The sequence below is a fragment of the Lonchura striata genome, chromosome 1A, assembly GCF_050655825.1.
Source record: "Lonchura striata isolate lonStrDom1 chromosome 1A, ASM5065582v1, whole genome shotgun sequence".
NCBI lineage: Eukaryota > Metazoa > Chordata > Aves > Passeriformes > Estrildidae > Lonchura > Lonchura striata.
In genome coordinates, this window is record NC_140741.1 from 59,884,062 (window position 1) to 59,904,982 (window position 20,921).

Consider the following 20,921-nt stretch of genomic DNA (forward strand, 5'->3'; position numbering starts at 1 on the left):
AAATTAATGTTCAGGCTTCTCAGATGTATTATTTTTCTTAAGTTAACTTCAAATGTTTTTTTATTTAGATTGGATGGAGAAGTTGCATTTATGATGAAGCTTTTTTTTTCCTTTCCTTTTCTTATTCTAAGATAGTGGTTGACTGTGAAAATTTTATGTACAAGTACTTTTATTTCACATTGACATACCACCTCAGACACAGGAAAATTTCAGTGCTAGAAGTGTGGGATCTGTTCACCCCTGTAAACACAAGTTTCCACTGGACTAGACAGGATTATGAAATGTACATTGGGAGAAGACCAGAGTGCAGGCTGTGGATTTGAGAATGTTTTTCATGTGAATAGTGGTGCTTTCACTGATATTTCACCAGGTTATTCTCTATTTTAGGAAACAAAGCTAAGGACACGAGGGGAGGAATCTCATATTTATCCTGGTATATAAAACACTTTCTTTGCAGTCATCTGGGTTTTACCTTTTCTTCTGTGTTTTCCCACTATCAGTGGGCATGCTGCTTTAAGCCTTTTAAGATTAGCCTGTGGAAGGAGACAGCATTTTTACTCGAGACAGGGAAACTGTTGTATTGGTTCTCACACCCCTAGGTTGTAATATCCAACTGAGAAGTCTGCTAATAGTCAGAAAATTACTCCTTCCAACTAGTTAACTTTAGAAGTAGGGAAGGAGAAGGATAATATGCAAATGTCTTTTGTAATAGAACTGAGAGCTAGCTTTTTGTCATTTTTGACTATGGTCCTAGCTTCATCATGAAGCATAGACATATTTAATAGGAAGAACAAACCAACTGAGGGATGAATAGTGATTTTGTAAGTTCTTTTCCTTCAGTTGGTAGAACTAACTTCCGTCTCAGGTGGATTTGCATTTTCACTTAGTCTGCTTAAAACTTGCTGGAATCCAGCAAAGAGGTGCTTGGGGTTTTTTTGTGTCAGGGGCCAATGTTTTTGTCCTAGCTTGCAAACACATGTGCTTGGGAAAGACAATTTTTTGTAATTCTCTACTTTGTCACTTTTATACCTAGGAGCACAAGATTTTATCAAACTGACTTTCTTATAGCTAGCAAACAACACTTTTCTGGTAGATACTGAATTCTTTTAGGCCTTTCATCTCTTGACTTCTGTGAATCCAAGTAGATTTTGTTTAGACAGGTAAAGAGGTAAAGAACAGTCTCCCTCAGTTTTTTTATTTCCTGTTCTTTTGTGTTAGAGAGGGTACCCAGCAGTGGTGCACTATGCCTGCCTCAGACAGGAGTGTCTCCTCACTAGAAAATACCTGCCTTTTCCATTTCATGAGAGTCTTGTATCTAAACACTTGCTAGCTTTCTTCACCCTTATGTGCGCTGTATTATGTATTTTGTTAATGGAGAATAACATGACTAAAAACATACATATTTTCTTAGCCCAAGGAGGCCTAATGCCCTATGACATGAATTTTCCTGTCCTGTTCCTTATAACATCCTGCAGGCTTTGTCTTAGTCTTCCTCAATGACATGTTGCAGGTAGTTTACTACATACTGATTTTCTTACACAAGAGCTTTGAGGGTGTTTTGGGGGTTAGTAAAGTCGGTGACTGAGACCCTTGCAGATCCCCAGCTCACAGGTGTTGAAATGAGTATGTTCACTCATGCACAGACACAGGTGTTTTTGTGTGCTTTTTGTGTTGCAGTAGAAGTAAATAATTAAACAGAGCTGTGTTTCTTTGCACAAGCTTTTTGAAGCAGCAGTGAGGAAAAAAAAGTGGAAACTAATGGTGTACAATGCAGAATTTGTTGCTGTTATTTCTGTGATATTGAGCTAGCTACTTCTGTTCCAAAAAGTTAATTTAGCACTTGTCTCAAATGGGCTTGTGGATGTTCCTAGAGGGTTGTGAACAATATCTCTTGGGGACATTTTCTACTAATACTTTCTAAAATTTTGATTTATTATTTTTAATCTTGGGATTATAGATGAAAAATGTATTGCACTGAATTCTTTAGAAGCATTTATTTTGTGCATTTGTATTGCAAAGGGAAAAGGAGGAGCTGTGAAAGGACAGGATTTCAAGTAGTTTTGGTTTTGGGGGTTTCTTCCCCCCCTCTAGTTACAAAAAAGGAATTGCTCACGACACCACTTTTTTCCTGAACATTCAGCTTTACAAAAACTGCCAGGGTAGGTTCTGATAGCAATTGAGAATGCTTTCTTTACTCTCCAACATAAGTTTGCAAGTTAGTGATATACTCTGATTTTCCAGGAAGACTTGAATCTGTTCTGTTGTTGATGAAGTAGGTGTGTGAAAGTATCTCTTTATAACAATTCTGATCGAGATCAAGGTCCTTTCATCAATCAGGACAGACAGAGGTTTTTGAAAAAGAGTGTATTCTAGATATTCGTCAAAAAGACAGGCATGTGCCAACATACTGCCTAGCACTTCCTTTCCAAATATAACTGACTGCAAGCTAATAAAGTATGCCTTGCTGTATTGGATGATAAGTACTGGAGTTCTCATGTTTGGTTTGTCCTGCTTTGAGATACTTAAAACGAGAAATGGATCATAGAACCAGATAGTCTATTCTAGATAGCATGGTGTAACTTTTGTGTTGAGGGATCCTTTGCTATAGTGCTAATAGCCACGTTATCCTGTTGTCCTTTACCAATGTGTCTTGAAACATTCAGGCAACTAGTTGAGACTTGACTGCTTTGGTGTCCAGCTAGTTTGCTTCTTACCAAATTTTTGAGGATATTACTGTGTCAGAAATTATTCTGAAAGGTCTTTAAAGAATTTTCACTACTGTTCTTCAACTGCAAGAGGAAATTTCACTCCCTCCAACTTCATTACCATTTCCTTCAGAAGAACATCTCTAGGGCTGTGAATGAGCAAGCTATAACAAAACAAGACATCTATGATTTTCCTCAGCCTCCCTGGTTTCTCACATTCCATTTCTACTGCAAAGCCCTACCTAGCCTTTCTTCATTTTGATACACACCACCCTTTTGAGCCTGCTGCCCATCAATAAAGCAGCCAAATTGCAGCAGAGGTATTCTTATCAAGTACCTGGTAGATTTTCTTCTGTTAGTAATAGAGGAAGAGCCACTGTGTCCTTGATTATTTGAGTCGCTGAATCAAAATCGGGAAATACGTATTGAGGGAGGAGTTATATCTTTCTCCTGTTCCCTTACACTTGGTTTAAAACCTGCCAGCCCCTCTGAGTAATTCATCAGTCATGGAAACATTGACCCTAGGTTTTGGACAGAGAAAATATTAAATGCTTAGCTTAAAAAGTAAAAGCAAAATCCCATACCCCTCCAAAGAAGGACATCTGTTTCTAACTTCAGCTTTTTATTTTTTTATCTTTCATTTTTTTTGTTGGTAAATCTCCCAGACAACAGCAGTTCTGTAGAGAGTTTAAATATGAAGGAATGGCAGGACGGGCTAAGGGCACTTCTACCGAACATTAACATCAACTTTGGTGGACTGCCCAATGCTTCTTCCCCCTCCAACGCCAACCACAGTGTACCAACGTCCAACACTGCCACCACCGACAGCCTGAATTGGGACAGCCCTGGCAGCTGGATGGACCCCGCAATCATCACAGGTAACCGTTTCTCACTCCTTCAGCTCCACTGGCAAACCATCAAATGGGTATTTGGCACAAACTGATTTACATCTGGAAAAAAAAAAAAACAAGAAAAAGTCAGTATGCGGTGGTCTCGTCCAGCTTCCATCCACAAAACCTCAAGGGTCCAGGAATTTTGTGGAACCTCTAGGTGTAACAGAGCGTCACTTAGGCCTTTGCAATGCATGCCCAGGACCTTTGCAGGCAGTCAGGTGGATCAGCGCTTTCCTATAGGGTCAATCTGTAAGGTGTCCCTTCTGCTGGATGGCATGTCCGGTACGTGCGTCGCTGGTCCTGAGGCACTGAAGGCAATCACTGGACTTGGTTATTTAAAAAGGGACGTACTCCACTTGTTTATAAAGCTCTCTTTTATAAGGCTGTCTGGTTGTGTTTCCCTGTTAGAGAGGCTGAAGCATGATTCAAGTAGGCAGAATAAAAGGTGAAGCATGTAGTGTACTGGCAGCTTGGTGTGGTAAGGTTGAGTTGACAAGGATGCAGTTCTTGAGCAGAATGTTTGATAGAAAAATGTGTTTTTTATGAAGAAATGCTCCAAGGGTGAACTTTCTCCATCTCAATTTAATGTTAAATGTTTCTGTGGGCAGGGTAGCTATACATAATAATGTAAAATGTATTTTCTGTACAAACTAATCATGTTTTTTCATTGTTGCTTTTTGCTAGGTTAAATTGACTTCCTTCATGGTCAGTTTATTGCTTCTCCTCTGACTTGCCTGTATCCCTGTTTTTTTTCTTCCTTTTCTTAGGTATCCCAGCCTCCACAGGAAACAGTTTAGACACTCTTCAAGATGACAATCCTCCACATTGGCTAAAATCTCTTCAGGCCCTCACAGAGGTGGACGGCCCCAGTGCAGCACCATCACAGACGCACCACAGTAACCCCTTCGGCACACAGATCCCTCTGCACAGAGCCAGTTGGAATCCCTACTCTCCTCCTTCAAACCCCACCAGCTTCCATTCCCCACCTCCAGGCTTTCAGACAGCCTTCAGACCCCCCAGTAAAACCCCCACAGATCTACTACAGAGCTCAGCGCTGGATCGTCATTAGGAAAGGAAGAAAAAAAAAAAAGAAAAATAAGACCCAAAATGTTAGAAATGCAGGAAGTGTCCCACCCTGACTCCTCCCCATGCCCACCTACTGTTCCCTGTCATATCTTTCTTTCTGAAGAATCCAGTTCCTGATCAAACTTCCCCCCCAAATGCAATGCCATCACAGGGTCATGACCATTCTTTTTGTTAAGTTTCTGCAGAAACAGTGTTTGAAATACACTGTTTGAAATACTTTCTAACCATTCTAAGGAAAAAAAAAAAAAGAGAGAGAAATCAAAATGCTGTCTCAATGCTTAAGGAGAATATTACTGTCTTACGTCTTTTGCACATGAGTATTTCTGCCTAGTGGAAAAGTGTCAATCTGCAGTAGGGGGAAAAGTGCAATGCAGAATCAAATGCAAGAGCATAAAAAAGGTATTTAATTTAAATGAAGTTACTGAACATATGGGGCAAGCAGTGGCCCAGCATTTATTTTGCATTCAGTGTGGCACTACACAGGGAAATTGCTATGTTGGCATTGATTGGTTTTTTTTGGGTATTTTTTTGGTTTTGTTTTTTTTTTTTGAGCAGGGGATTTTATTGCATCAGTCAGAGTTTGACATGAAGTGTGTTGAAAGACAAAACACTTATAGGTATGAGTAACTGGCATGTTGCTAGAGTGGTTTAAAGATGGGAGAATAAGATTTTTCTTTAATTTTGGCTTTAGATTTCAAGTAAACGTTAATGTTTTAAAAGTATTCACAGATTTAATACCTAGTGTATACGTAATATAATTATAAGCAGCTGAAACACGAGTGATATTTACTTCAGTCTTTCTGTCTCCTCTGTCAGTCTCTCTTTTTTTTTTTTTTTTTAAAGATTCACCCGATTTGGGCACTCTGGGATAGCACTGCATTGGGGCCACATGATCACCATCAGGAGCAACCTCTGACCTCCTCTGCCTGCAGCTTTTACTTAACCCTGTAGTTTCTGGACGTTTGTGCAGTATTGAAAAGACAGGAAAAAAGAAACAGATAAATAAACATGGTTATAACCTGACGCTAAAACTAAAACCAAGGAAATGTACCTCTTTCTTCAGAATTAAAACTAAAATCTTAAATAAAACAGAAAACTTGATGATGACGTCGTGTTTGCTTTTTTGTTTTTTTAACTTTGGATTTTTCATTACTGCATCTGGTAAAAAGTATATGCCATTGCATGTTCAGGGTTTTCTTCTTATTCATCTAAACCAGAACTACTTTATCATTGGAAATACTGCTTTGTATGGTAACTTCTATATTGAAGAGTGGAAAAAGCATAACACTTTAAATCTTTTAAAGGGATTCTGTTGTCTTTACTCATGGCAATAGCTCAAGGCAGTCAGTCTCTGTTATTGGTGGTATCCTTTTAAATCTGAAGCATGAAAATCTTGTTTATATGTTCTGAATTAAATGCCATGGCACTTGTGGTAGATCACATGCAATAATATGCCTGAAGATATGGCAGAGAATTTGTTACGACTCCCTGTGTTCATCAGCAGCCTTACATAAAGGTGTAAAATACTGTCACTGCACAGCAGGGGATGAAAAGCTTTTAATGGACATAAGGCTTCCAGTAAGCTTTTATACATGCAAGCAGACATACTTAAAACCTGCATCCTTGTGGTTGGACTGCTGATTGATGTAGCTTATGAGGGTGGCAAAGAGCCTGCAATTCTAAAGATGCCTCTGCAGAAGGATTTCCCACCTGGTGGGAGCTGTATAGTTCGGGCTGGCAGCCTTCTGAAAATGTTGGCTGCTGGAAGGGGCAAAGAAGGGAATTTCCACTGATGAACTGTGAACCCTAAATGGGGATAGGGTGGGGTGAGGAACTTGCCTTTCAGGAAGTGGGCACAAATTCTGAATCAGCCACTAGACAGAGGAGCAAAGTCTTGAATCTGCACAAAGTATTTCTAAATATCCTGTTACGCAAAGCAGCACTTGTTGACTTCATGATTTTGTTGTTCTCTCACTCGCATTGCCATTTAAGTGCTGAATTTATTACTCTCTGTTACGGACCTCTATGTGCTCTTTCTGAACTGGCAGCATTGCTGTAGATGAGTCATGTGCCTGGTTAGTTGGGGGAATGTGCACACCCTTTGATGCCATTGCTCTCCAAAAAGTAACTGCTGGTGGTGGAAAGAGAAGTGCTGCAGGCTGGAATGGCCTCATCTACGGTGGTGCCTACTGGTGCCCCTGAACTGGGGTGCAGGCCAGCAGGAACTGTCCACTGGAGATGCTGGTGACGATCTAAATGATTTCTGGATTTTTTTGGCTTCTTTCACAGTTCCTAGGTGCTTTACCACCTTTAACGTTTTGTTATAGAAGGCTGCCCTTCCTGACCCTGAAAATTAGCAAGGCTCCCAGAGCAGCTCCAGCTGCTTTCTGTGTACCACAGAATTCCTGAAGCTGCTGTCTTCTTCAGTTTTTTACTTTTCCCTTTGTTGCAGTTTAGGAGGTGCTGTGGGAACCCTGTGGTCATGGACTGCTGCCACTGGAAACCAGGCTTTAGCTGCCTGGGGAGATGCTTAACTCCCTGCTGCCATGCAGCAGCTTGTGTGGTTGGCCTACCAACAAACCCTTAGCCCTCAGGAAAAGGTTTGCAACTACAATGACTTCTCCTTATGATGCTGCTTTCCCAAGAAAGACTTCTTCGTGGGTAACATTGGCATTACAACAGTAAGGTGTGTCAGTGATCAGACTGATATGTGTTGGGTGCAGCTTTTGTCATATTTAGCCTATTTTTGTGTACTGCCTGATGTGGATTCTGCGTCCCCTCAGTTGGGAACCAGCCTAGTGTTGCATTCTGTCCAACTGTTTTTTCTCCTGAAGTTTTGGGTTTATTGGTGGGGGGGATGAAGCTGTGTTTTCATTTTGTTGGGGGTTTGGTTTTGGTTTTGGATGGTTTTTTTCTTTTTTTTTTTTTTTTTTTCTAATTAATTGATGGAGTTTTCCTATGATGACAAATTCTGTACAGGAGCATTTATTGAAAAGAGAACATCAGTGTGATTGTCTTAGTTTATGGTCTGTTGTTTCTTATATTGCATGGATACTTGCAGCTCTTTCATGTGTTAAGCAAAGAACAGTACTTGACTGAAAGGCTGGCGACCTAGGACTGACAACACATTTGACAGATAAGGTAAAGGATGGGCCATACTTCTCCAGAATGTGTATGAGTGCATGTTGAGGGAAGGAAGGGGAATGTTGGCCATGGATGTGTTGAAGAAGCTGTGTGGCATTTTTAACGAATTTACAATTCATGTGTAGTAATTTGGGGGTCAGCAGTGCTGGATTGATAGTAAGGGTTCCTGCCCTATGGCTGTTCCCCCCCCCATCATTTTAATGTTGAACAAGACACTTATGTTTTTTTTCCAAATAGAGCAAGGAATAAAATACCAACTTCTGGCTGAGGTGAGGAGCCATTGCATGAATTCTTTTTCCTTTAAAAATTATCATTGCCTAGTTGGAAATCAAGTGTCAGCAGGTATGTGGGGTTGTAAATGCGGTGTCTTGACAGACCTGTTTTAGTCACACTTAAAATACAAAAATTAAAGGAAAAAGAAAATAGCTAAAAAGGGAGAAAAGTTTAAAAGCATTAAAGAGGGCCACTTGCAACTGGCAGGTGCTCAGCATGTACCGGGTTACTGTGAAGTTCAGTTTTCCTCCTGTTGGGAAAGCTTTTGGCAGTGCCCTGGACTCCCTGTGCCTGGCACCAGGAGTCAGGAGTCAGCAGGCACCAGGTTTTGACCCAGCCTGATGACTTGAGCAGCAGCTACTGGGAATGAGGGAAGGTCTGGTTATCTGCTGAGCTGATCTCAGGTGCCTTCACCCCCTGGCAGGCCCCTGCCTTCTGCAGCTCCTGAAACGCTGTTGCGGTGCTGCTGCTGGGGCAGGCACTTCAATGGTGCTGGCCACAACTGACGGGGTCAAGCTGGACCTTCCTTGTCCCCGTTTGGGAATTTCCTGAACTCAACTTCTATTTTTCTTTTCCTCCATCACAGATGCTGTTGTCCAGTAAATTTTTTTCCCCCTGAGATGCTCATATAAACATTGAAGATGTTGGATTTTAGAGAAAATGTGGGGTGGTTTTGGCTTTGTGTTTTTGTTTGTTCTGTTTTAGTTTGGAATTTTTTTGTAGTTTGGTAGAGTTGTCCTGTGGCTGTGGAGATTTCTGGTGGTTTTTTTTTTTTTTTTTTTTCTTCTGGTGGGAGGGTCATGCATCAGTTTCCATCCTTATGCTTGCAAGGGAGTTTAGAAAAATACATTTGCCTGCGGGTGCTTATTGTTAATTCCTCGCCTCAGAACGTGTGGAAGTTGCCTTAGTTGTAAAGGAGTTTGGCACTGGTGTTGGTCTCTAGCACACAGAAATCCAGTGCCTGGAAGGTGTTGCATTGCCTAGGACTAATTCCCTCTTGGGAAAGCTGTTGTGCTGGGATAAAAAATCACAGAACTGAGGTGTGTCAAGAAACTGAGAGGTGGCAGGCAGCGTGCTTGAAGGGTTGGGGGACTGAGGTTGTCACTGGCCCAGCTTGAAGAGCTTGTAGGTGCTTGTATGTTCTTGAAGAGGATGACCTCTCCTCCAGTCCAGCTGAAGTTTTCAGTGTGGCCAGAGCAGTACTGTAAAGCAGTGTTTGGCATGAATCCGTGCTTTGAGTGGTCGTTGCTTCACATCTTCAGTAGTGTGTGGCTGCATGGCCAGCTTTTGGTGTGCTTTCCATTTCACTGGTGTATGGTCATCTGTTCAAGCTGAATGCAGATGCAGGAACTGTAAGAGCTTGTGCTCCTTCATCTTTGCCCACATCTCACCATCTTTTTCTTTCTTTGGTATGTTCAACTCATAGCCATGGCTAAAGATTCTTAGCTTTTTCATGTATTTGTAGCTTTGTAGATTTTTAAGATACAGTACTTTTCTTGCCCTTATGTTTTAGAATAATAAGCTAAACCTTTCAACACATTCTTGAAATTCTGTTTAGTCTTATTCTTAAAAAGTGAATTTCTGACAAAGATGTCTTGTTTTCCATCAGAACATGAGACATAACAAGAAATAGGGAAGCCCCTGGACCAACTCCAAGAGGGTGACCTAAGGGTAGGTTACTGGGGCAAGTGATCTCCTATTGGGTGTACCTGATAGATATACTGAGTAATTGCACTTATGAAAATAAAGATATAAATGATTGGGTGCATATATAGCCATATTAGTGCACCTGGAAGTTTTAATTAAAGAATTGCTTTTTATCTTACCACTCTTAATGTAATTGTTTGGAAAGTTTTTGTCTTTTGATTCTGGGCAGCAATAGGAAGGAGCTCTTTAGTTTTCTTCTTTTAATAGCTGAGATCATAAAGCTTCTAAAAAGTAAAAAGGTGAAGTATCATCATAGCTTTGGGTTGCAGTGTAAGAAAAGGCATAGCTTCAGAATGCTGTGATCTACATGCAAGAGTACTGTTAATGAGTGAGATATTCATCTTCCTTACTTCCTGGGTTTTGCCTTTGCCCTTTGCGGTTATATTTCTGTGACAAACTGAAGGCTCTTCAGATGGAAATGGCCATACGAAGTTGTTGCCATACAAGTTCAGGGAGGTGGAGTGACTTAAAGCACTCTGAATCACTCTGAATTGCTGCATTGTGAAGGTCCGAGGTGAGTTGGGTGACCTGGCAGCTGCAACATTTGTTACTGTCTTTGCTGATGAAAAGGACTGGTCTAGGGTGGTCTGATGCAGTGACTTAAGTGTGGAAGTAATTTGAACAAATGTCATATCACTGCGGAGGAAAACACTACAGAAAAGTTTTTTTTAATCTAAAATCTATGGGAGGGTGATCTGCCTGACATCTGATGGTCAGGAGGTTCCATGTCCTGCAACACAGATGAGTCTTCAAGTGGGATACAGGCATCACATAGTTACTGTTCCTATCTCCTCTGAAATCTTGCTAGATTGCTATTTCTTTTTCCCAGTCCTGAGACTTAAAAAAATGGCAAATAATGTGTGTTTGAGGTGCATGGAGAGAGAATGAAACTTGCTCAGATCTTTCCTCTTCCTACCAGCACTTAAAATGTTACTCTAGAAAGCTTGTACTTCGAGAAGGTGGCCATTGTTTTCAATCTCACAGTGAGTGTGTTTTTAGAGTTTCATGTCTTTAGCATCTGGAGTTTACAGATCCCAGCATTAATCTTGGCCAGCTCTCCAGATAGCCTGAGACCTCTTCTGCCAGTGCCAAACAGTTGCAGGATGCTGGTACACCAACCTTCACTGGGGAATTTAAAGTTGTGACCAGAACTTGTTTCTTTTGAGATAAGGATGCAGGCTGAGGTTTACAGTGTGGAGTCTGAAGCTTAAAATCCTATTTAAAAAAAGTACCAACTGGGAGTGCTTTGTTCAGACCCTCTGCAGAAAGCTGCTACTTGTGAGGTTTGCCTGGGACAGAATGGGCAATGAGCTGGCCTTGCAGCTATCTCCATCCCTCTTTAGATGGTTTCCTTCAGTTCCAAGGTCCAGCTCTCTGCAGGATATTGAATGTATATAATTTAAATTTAAAAAAAAAAATTATCTGTGGTTCAGTGGATGCTGGCTCCAACAGGAACCTCTGCAAGAATGCATGGGATTAGATTATAGTCTAAGAGGTTTGCTTCTTCCAGTTTACAAATTACTTAAACCTTTTATATAGTTGCCTTCCTCCTCCCTCCTCATTTGGTTAATAAATGGTAACTGTGCTTCTTGTTGCCTCACTGATGGTGCCTTCCTGAGTTGAAGCTGAGCGTGGCTCTTCACACTTTCACTGAGCTCTTTGCTGCACTGGTCCAAGGAACTGAGGCAAAGACTAAAGGGTAGATAGGGAAACTTGTAGCAGAGCTCACCTTCCTGCCCTTAACCCATATTTCTTCTCTTGGTTTTCATCTCATCTTGAGATGACTTTAGAGGAAGACCTGGTTGTGTGTTCTTCCTTGCTGGAGAAACGTGGCTACGACAGTGATTTGGGATCAAAGACTTGTGTTAGGAAGCTGAGCTTTGCATATATGCATTAAAAAAAAAGTCAGGAAAATGTTACTCCAAGGAAACTTTTCAATTTTCTCAAGTGAATAATTTTTTAAATATCAATTGTATAAAATGCTTGTTTCAAGTTGACAATTTTCTCTGTTTGAAAAACTACTGTGTCAGTTTTTTTATTGAAAATGCCAACTTTTTGTCATGACACTTCATGTGACAAATCAACTTTCTGGACATGTTTGGCAAAAGATTTTTATATCTGCAATGTGCATAATTTCAGTTTATAGTGAAAGCAGGTGTCAATCTCTAATATTATGTAGCAAAAAAAAAGAAAAAATCACCATTTTGGTTTTAAAGCCTCACTCAGATCCAAGGAAGAACAGAGTCCCAGGTGTATTTTTTAACAAAAATCTCCTTGCGGAGAGAAGATTGTAGTGAGGATTTTTGGATTCATTAAAACATAACAAGAGAGAGGAACAGAGAAAGAAATAGATAGGAAGAGTCTCATTCCCATACTATTCAATTTTTCTTTTGAGCAGTTTACCTTGGAAACAGGATTATTCATTATTCCCCTCCCTGTGCATTAGACTTGGCTGGAAAAAGGGAGGAGAAGGTAAGGTTAGCAAGTGAGCTCAGAGCAGGTCTTGTTTTCCCTGTCCTTTTTAAGGCATCAGTTGCCTTAAGAGAATTAAAGATTTTTTTTCTTCCTTCTTGTGCAGTTGCTGGTAAATGGCCACTGTCAACATCATCATTTTCCAAGGATCTGTAAAAGTTTTACCACCTGCTTCCAGACTTCTCATAGCTTGGTCATGTGAAAAAAAATTACTTAGGAGCTGAAATTGGAACAGATTCCTTTATTATTAGAAATAGAAAAAAAGTGTCCCTAGCCAGGGAAAAGTGGCAGCAGTATCATCATCTCCTGTCAAACCTTCTCTTATCACAAGGAAGTGCTACCTTGCATCTTTTTAAGGCTTCTTTCCATGAAATGTGATGCAAATAACAGAAATGAAGTCAGCAGACTAAAACTCAGCCTTTGTAGCAGGATTGTTTGAATATTGCATGTTGGATGCTTGAACCAACAGGGCATGCTGGAGTGCTCCTTATTCCCAGCCCCGCGCATGCAGCAGTTCTGGGGGCTGCCAGCCCCTCCTCTGACACCTCAGCGCCTCCCGAGGTACAGCAGCACCTCTGTGCAGAGCCGATGCCACACTACTCAACAAGCCCCGTGTGCCCAGAGTGCCTCAGGCATGCTGCAGGGCGCATAGGTCTGTCCTGGGGTGCAAACAGGGGCCGAGGTGTCCTGAAGCTGCCTGGCCAGGCTCTGCATATGCTCCTGGAACACGTCCCTGGACTTCCACCCAGGAAATGTTGGACAGGAATATAATGTCATTGCTTTTTGAATGCAATTCATGATGCTTAGGTTCGCTCTTCGAGTCCTGCTATGGGTACTGATACATATGATTTGAATTTCTAATGTTGGAGAGAAAGGATGAAAAATCCCCAAGAGGTTAATTTTGGGTTGAGCTTTTTTCTTTTTTTTTTTTTTTTTCTTTTGGAGGGGGATGTTGCTTTGTTTCTTTGTTTTCAGATGTGCTAAGTACTTTGTATTAAAGATAAATTAATGTTTAACCCTTGACTGGCTAGCTTTGCCCTCTTGTCAATACATCTTCCAAGTCAAAGATTGTCCATATAGAAGTGGGAGGATATGGTTACTTCTGAATGCCAACATAAACAACCTTTAAGTCTCTATCTATATTCAACTGCAATTAATTGTAAATGCTTCCAGATATCTAATCTCCTTCTTTGTTCCTGGTAACTGTTTTCACTTTCAGCCTTTAAAAAAGCCCTAAACAGAAAATCAGACTCGTGCAAAACCTAGAAGTCTACACATAGACTTTAGGTTAATCTGGGGCTGCTCAGACTTGACTTTGATCAATGATCAATTAAGAAGTTTATAAGCCAGAAACTCCTGTTTGAAATGTGCACTGCTGGACATGGGAGGGAAATTAAAAGGTTATATAAAAAATTGTCTTTCAGCATAAAGTGACAGGTTTTTCTCCGTTTCAAAACCCAGGTGCAGCAATTGGCCCTTCTGAAATTCTTTCCTGAGCTCGAGGAGTTAATAGCGTTAAAAGCAGAAAAAAGGAAGCGGAGTGGTAGTTGAAGCTCTCAGAGCGGCTTTCCCGACTGGCAGAAGGCGCTGTGTCCGGGCGGGGCGGAGGGGCAGCAGGTCAGGCGGAGGTGTGCCGGCGGCGGGGCGGCGCGGGGCAGGTGGCCGGGCCGGCTGCCCGGGGCGGGGCCGGCCGGCGGCAGCGCCCGGGCCGCGCAGCGCCATCTTTCCGGGGGCACCTTCTGCTGGGCCGGGCTGCTGGGGAAGGCGAGCGGGACAGGGCATGGTAAGGAGGCTGCAGCCTACCCAGGTGATGCTGAGCCAGAGCAAAGGGGGGCCCCGGGCTTCCCTCCCCCTTGGAAAAGAGCGCGGGCAAGGGTTTCACTGTTGTTGGGGGCTAGGTGGGGAGCGGGTCAGAGGGTGAAGCAGGGCACTGATTGCTCAGGGGACGCGAGATTTTTCCCAGCTGCCTGCTCCTGCCTCCGGGCAGTTTGGGAGCAGCCCTCGTCCCTGTGTGTGAGGAGCTTGGGAGGGCAGCGGCAGGGTGTGGTGCTGAACCGTACCTTTGGAAAGCCAGGTTATTGCAGCCTGCGAATGCCCCTGGGAACACAGAGCTGGAGACGGCTGAGAGGTGGTAATCGCGCCGGTGGTAGTGTTTGAGTCTGCCAAAAGCATTCCTGCCCCTCTCGGGGATGGAGGGGTCACGCTTCCATCCTCTGACTTGCCTTCTCCGCTGCTGCCTGCCAGGTGGTGAGAGAGAGATGCCCGTGCAGGTGCTTTCTTTGTGCTCTGTGGTCTGGCTTTTATTTGCTCACACCCCTGGAAAGATCTGGCATGTTTGTGTCCTAAGGCAATGCTGTCACCCAATGATTTTTACCCCGAGGACTGGTGCTGTTTCAGCCCTGCAGAAAAGGGATGCCCCACCTAGGGAAGAGTAGGCCTATGGGGAGGGGTATGGTTGGTGCCTGTTGAAAGACTGAGATGCTTTCTCTTGCTTGAAGGGATTTTTTTTTTTCTCCTTGTCCTTGTGCACTTCTGATTATGAGTTAGGCTCTTGGTTAAGGTGTATTCCTAGGCTGCACGGTCCTTGTTACTGTAATCCTTTGCTCAGGAAGAAGCCTTGCTGGACTGTAGTGTATGCCAGGCCGTGCTGCTGCAGAAATGATTCTCTGTGACTGTAGCCCTGCTACCTCTGCTTGTCCAGTCCTGCTTCCCACCATGACTTTTCTCCCAGCTATTTCCAGAGAAGAGTGCTTCTCCTTTTTCCTCCCAGCCCTGGGCTGTGTGCAGTTGTACTGAACTTAGCCTCAGGAAAGTGATATTCCTATTAGCCGTCCTCCATGTACTGTCTGTTCCCTTCTTCCTCTGATAATGGGGAGCTTTTTGTAGATCACCAAGCTAATGGAATCATAGAACAATTTAGGTCGGAAGTGACCTTTAAAGTCACCCCACTGCAATGGGCAGAGACACCTTCGTTGCTCAGAGCTCCATCCAATCTGACCTTGAATATTTCAGGGATGGGGCATCTATAGCCTCTCTGGGCAACTCATTCCAGTGTCTCACCACCCTCATTAGAAACCCACTTTCCTTATATTCAACCTTAGCCAATCCTCTGTCACTTTAAAAGAATTGTCCCTTGTCCTATCATAACAGGCCCTGTTAAAAAGCTTCTACGCCTCTTTCTTGTAGGGTCCCATCAAGTACTACAAGGCTGCTATAAGATCTTCCTTTGCTGCTGCCTGAATAAGCTTTTCTTATAGGAGTGTTCCAGCCCTCTGATCGTCTCTGTAGCCTCCTCTGTGCCTTAAACAGGTCCATGTCTTTCATGCTTTAGGGACTCCGGAGATGGATGCAGCACTGCAGGTGGGGTCTCACCAGAGCAGGGCAGAGGGGTAGAATCTTCTCCCTCACCCTGCTTTGGATACAGCCCAGGATACAATTGACTTTCTGTACCGTGAGTGCCATTTCTGGGTCATGTTCCAGCATGAGGGTCAGCCTCTCATCCACCAAGTCCTTTTCAGTGGGGCTGCTCTTGATCTGTTATCCCCCAGCCTGTGTTGATACCTGAGGTTGCTCCAGCCCAGGTTCAGGCACCTTGCACTTGGTCTTGTTAAACCTCAGGAGGTTTCCGTGGTCTCACTACTTCAGCTTGTCCAGGTCCCTCTGTATGGCATCCCATTCCTCGGGCATGTAAGAGCAGCCCCCTCCACAATCATCATCATCAGCATCCCCATTGATGGAAACCCCTTCCACAGTCAAGCATATCTTGGCTTTGGAGCAGTGGTTTAACTTTTTTTATGCTTGATAGTTCCAGATGTGTGAGCAGGAGGGTTGTGAAAGGGCACAAGTGGGTCTCAAGTGTCCCGAGTGGGCACGACCCGCGTGTCTCAGCAGATGGCAGCAGCGACGCTCCTCCGGCTGCCGCCGCTGCTCCTCACTGCTGCCAACCCCCGCCGCCGCTCCCACACCACCTCCGTACTCACCCCCTGCGGCTCTTCCTCGCCCTGTCCCGCCAGCAGCACACGGCGAAGGAGACGGACAGCGCCAGGATGACGGCTCCGCTCAGCAGCGCGGCCGCCACCGCCAAGCGGGACCCGGTGCCCGCGGGCTGCGGGGCGGCTGCGGGCAAGGCAAGGGGCGGTGAGCGGGGCCGGGGAGAGGGACCCACCCTTACTCCCGGCCGCCGGCACCCTTGCAGGTAAACCGCAAGGTGACGTTCCAGAGAATATTTATTAATAATCATTATAAAAGCTAATGGTGAACGTGGGTGATGCCACGCGGGCTCAATACACCAGAAAGCTGATGGAAAAAAAAACCATATTAACACATCATATTTTTTTCAGATGATTAATATAAAATAATCACACGGGGCAGAAAATATAAAGCATTTGATGTGTCTTGCATAAAGCATAAGGGTAGTAGAAATTAGGCCCTAAAAATAGAAGGGAAAAAGATTAAATTGGAAAAGGAGAAAAATATTAAATTGTAATAAAGTTAAAAAGGGAAAAAAGTTTAAAGGGAAAAAAAACTTGAAAAATGAAAAAAAGAAAACATGCAAAATGGTGAAATAAAACAGCTAAAAAGGGAAAAAAGTTAAAATGCTAAAAAGAAAAGAAAAAGTTTAAATGTATTAAGGAGGGCCACTTGCAACTGGCAGGTGCTCAGTATGTACCGGGTTACTGTGAAGTTCAGTTTTCCTCCTGTTGGGAAAGCTTTTGGCAGTGCCCTGGACTCCCTGTGCCTGGCACCAGGAGTCAGGAGTCAGCAGGCACCAGGTTTTGACCCGGCCTGATGACTTGAGCAGCAGCTACTGGGAATGAGGGAAGGTCTGGTTATCTGCTGAGCTGATCTCAGGTGCCTTCACCCCCTGGCAGGCCCCTGCCTTCTGCAGCTCCTGAAACGCTGTTGCGGTGCTGCTGCTGGGGCAGGCACTTCAATGGTGCTGGCCACAACTGACGGGGTCAAGCTGGACCTCCCTTGTCCCCGTTCGGGGTGGCCGGGTCCCCCCACCTCCCGCTGCCCTCGCTGCCGTGGTCGGAGGGAGGAAGCCCCCGTGTGAGGGCCGGAGACTGCACGGCCCCACCGAGGTAGCGCTGCCCCCGCGGCCCCGGAGCCCCTGCGCTGGGTCCCACCGAGGGTCCTTACCCTGGCACTGCGGAGGGGGGTGGCTCCAGGATGAAGTGCTGTCCCGGCGGAGGCAGGCGAGCCTCTGGCTGCCCACTAGCCGGTATCCCTCCTGGCACCAGTACACGAGCACTGAGCCCAAGGAGATGCCTGAGCCTCTGTCCACGTAGTAGTGTCCGTAGCGTGGCGGGGGGAGAGCCGTGCATGGCACTGGGAGAGAAGGGGACATGTTAAACGCCCCCACCCAGTGATGCTGTCGAAAGGGCTGCCAGGCCCCTGTGTCACTCCTGCGGGACCTGCAAGCCTCTGGGACTTTCTCATTGGGTTTTTTTCACATGTGTGTGGTTTTTTGCATAGTCCAAAGGAAATACATTAGAAAGTCTAGCAGCTTTATCTGGAAAGTAAGTTTTTCAGTTGCAGACTCTTCAGTGTGAGCAGCTGCCGAACAGCAGAAATGTGACTGGAAAGGTGCCGGCTGCAGAGAGTACATAGAGAACAATTTTTAGGAGAGAAAGGAAGAGAATATTTTTTAATAATACAATATTCTGGGAGAATATTGTTGGTTGGAACTCAAAACAAAGAAACAGTTATTACTCTCTGCTAGAGAGAGAGGTTTTTTTCTTCCCAGCCTTTAATTTTTTTAGCTAGTTTGTAACTCACAGCTATTCAGAGCTACTTAATTGTCCTGCTTAGACCATCTCTTTTGCATTGCACTAATACCTAGGGAGAGCCAAAAATTAGGTAGGCTCCAAAAAGAATGGTAGTCTGAATGTGTGCTTGCCAATCCCCCCACCTAGATATTCTACCACCAAGAAAGAGGCCAAGAAAGTGTGGTAGCAGGTATCATGTGTATCAATATCCTAAGTTAAAGGAAAACACTCAGATCAACTCTAATTTTACCAAGCTTAAAACCTGCAAGCAGAAATGTGCTTTATCGAGCTTAGGGGTAACTTTTATGGGGAATTCCAAGTAGAATAGTAAAGCTAATATGAGAGAAATGTCTGATTCCCTCTGCTTTTACTGAGATGGTGTAGGCATCTAGTCCAGTGGGGCTTACAAGGAACATCAGACTGAGTAAGATCAGACTGTCTCTAATTTCAGCGGTGCTGTCAACAGGTAGTGCAGATGTCTGTATGAGTTAATTTCAGCGGTACCAGGGAGACCACTGAGTGTCTGGGCTGGATCTCGTGTGATTACATTGTCCAGCACTGGTTGTTATGACCTTTGCCAATAGTCACCATGATTTGGAGTATGACATGGGCTCTCTGAGCTGCTACCAGCCCCAGATGGGTGGTCACCCCACAGCAGCCCTGAGGCCATATCTCACTCATTGGGTAGTGGCGCATGCTTTGCCCTGTAAAGTGGATTAAAGAAGAATAATCACCCTCAGCAGCTGGAGATTATTTGTGCTTAAAAAAAAAAAAATCTCCATTTCTTCCCAAGGGTCGAAGCTCAGCCTCTAGGGATAGGAATGTGTACAGTGCACCCATACCCTGAGCGGACAGCTGGTCCATCATGATATGCTTAGATATCAACATGGAGGAGGACTTTACTCTCAAAGGAAAACATTAGCTGTCAAGTTTCCTCCCCGTGCCTCCTGACTGCTTCTAGTGTGACACATCTCACCCATATCACAGAAGCTGCTGTGGCCACCACACAAAGTCTTGTGGCCCCTATGCGTGGCCTGGGAGTGCCGCTGTGTGCAAGGAGAGAAGCACCATCATGCCTTCACCACCGCGTCCCTGCGCCCTTCTCCTGTGTGCCTGCACCAAGGGGCCCCAGGCAGCCCGCAGAGGGACAGCAGGAGAGCGCTCATTTAAGTACCTGAGATGTTGCTCTGCACTTCGGTCCCGTTGGCAGCGTCTCTAGGCAGCCCCTTTCTGACTTGTCCCGCACGAGGTGAGGCGGCCCCGGGCCCAGCAGCATGGCTCCAGGCAAAGCTCAGGCAGCTCCAGGGCAGCAGGCAAAGGAAGATGCATTTCCTGAACCTTTGTCCCGTCATGGTGTGGGGAAACACACCACTGAGTGCCCGGCTGCCCCGAGTGCTGCAGTTTCCCTCTGCGTCTGAGCAGGAATCAGCTGGGCTCTTAGTGCATTAAGCCCTGAGCAGCAAAGCTAGCAGCTGCTCTTCCCCCGAGACTTGCCTCTCCTCCGTGTCGGCACAAGCTCTGTGTCCCTGCTCCTAGCGCTGCCCCGTGGAGAAGGAAAACAGGTGTGGGAAAGGGAGTGAGGAAAGAGCAAACCCTTAGGATCCATCCTTTACAGCCCCTGCCTGCAGAGACTGGCTGTTAACATCTCTCCAGGTGCTGGAGCTGCACATCAGGAGCTCTCCTCCTTCTCCTCCTCCTCCACCTGCCAAAATCCATGCTCGAGCTCACTGACTGCTGAGACTCTTATGCTGCAGACCCTCCTATGCTCGTCTCTTCCTTCCTGCCAGAACCTAGGGCTGATTTTCTGTCAATGGCAGTGGAGTGAGATATGAGCCTTGGGAATCAAAAGGGTTTCATTGCAGCAATTCTGCTGGCTTTGCCACTATGGGAACTGCAGAGAAATCTGTTTTTTCCTTTTTCTTTTCTCTGCTTGGCATGGCTCTGCCTGTCATTTCAGGCTCTGATGTTTTATAGGTGGAGGGGCTGTAGTAGCAATCAACTCTTGCCTCCTGGAATGTATGTTGCTCTTACCTATCCCACCTGCCTGATCACTTGTGTGCACCCATGAAGAGAAAAGATGCTCTGTGTTGCCTGAGTGCTTGAGAGCCAGATGTTTTGGAGCAGGCAATGCTTTTGTGCCAAGGCTTTCCCCAGCAGCCACTACAGCAGCTGTGTGACCAGCAGGACTTTGAGGTGACTTTTGGAGCATCCTCTGCTGTGGCTCTATTCTCCCCTCCTTGCACCCTCTGGAGCTCCCCTGGCTCTGTGGGTCTCCTTTGCCCGTCCTGCACTGCCTCCTTGCCTCTCCTGGGACTTACTGTAGGTATAAGAGCTAGAGGCTGTTATTCACTAATAGCATTGGCACAAATACAGCTTCGCATGGAGATGGGTCAGATTTTTGTTCATTTTTCTTTTTATATCTGTGGTCTTTAGTTGTAGCCAGTGTGCTGGGCTGCCTATGGCTGCCTATCATTCAGAGAGGGGGAATATTGCCTTGGATGTGTGAGCAGCTTCTATTTCTAAACCGCAGCAGTGGTCTTAGCATCTTAGTGTGATTTACTGTAGTGCATGAAGGAGAAATAAAAATGTCAGACAAGATCGAGCTCTTGTCACATCCCATCCCAACACAAGGATGTAGATGAGGGTGTCTGCACAGTGGAAGGGAGTTGTGGGGTCAGGCAGTGGCTGAACCTTGCTTGCCTTCCTCCCCAGCACTGGGACCTGCTCTTGCCCCACTTGGAGTAGTTCAGCAGTACTCTGGCCCTCCTTGCACTTGCAGAGAGTTTTCTTGTCTCCTCCATGGAACTTTGGATGTGGGAACACCTTAATCCTGCTCTGTTTGTCCATCCATCTCTCAGTCCTTTTTTTTT

General features: G+C 44.8%; 3 protein-coding genes across 19 annotated transcripts in view; 2 read left to right on the top strand and 1 right to left on the bottom strand.

Annotated features, from left to right (window-relative positions):
- CNOT4 (CCR4-NOT transcription complex subunit 4) overlaps positions 1-5,791 on the top strand; it is a 76,878-nt gene extending 71,087 nt beyond the window's left edge. For 9 of the 16 annotated variants that reach the window (XM_085568536.1, XM_021552877.4, XM_021552878.4 and 6 more), the window contains one exon: positions 4,366-5,791. In XM_085568536.1, the coding sequence (XP_085424662.1) occupies positions 4,366-4,667 (302 nt within the window). In that variant the 3' untranslated portion in view covers positions 4,668-5,791. Of the gene's footprint in view, positions 1-3,370; positions 3,584-4,365 lie in introns of those variants that run through there. The other 7 variants (XM_085568532.1, XM_021552874.4, XM_021552876.4 and 4 more) reach the window with 2 other exon arrangements.
- LOC144246290 (uncharacterized) lies at positions 5,217-20,799 on the bottom strand. Its single transcript, XM_085568576.1, has 3 exons — positions 19,226-20,799; positions 16,261-16,396; positions 5,217-14,517 (listed from the first exon to the last, which is right to left on the bottom strand). Exons 1-3 carry the CDS (start codon positions 19,401-19,403, stop codon positions 14,175-14,177), a joined length of 657 nt encoding a protein of 218 aa, XP_085424702.1. The 5' UTR covers positions 19,404-20,799; the 3' UTR covers positions 5,217-14,174.
- LOC110483136 (solute carrier family 23 member 1) overlaps positions 13,219-20,921 on the top strand; it is a 33,174-nt gene continuing 25,471 nt past the window's right edge. Inside the window, exon 1 of one of the 2 annotated variants that reach the window (XM_085568547.1) lies at positions 13,219-13,897. The gene's annotated coding sequence lies outside the window, so the exon portion shown is untranslated. Of the gene's footprint in view, positions 13,898-13,953; positions 14,064-20,921 lie in introns of those variants that run through there. The other variant, XM_077783579.2, reaches the window with a different exon arrangement.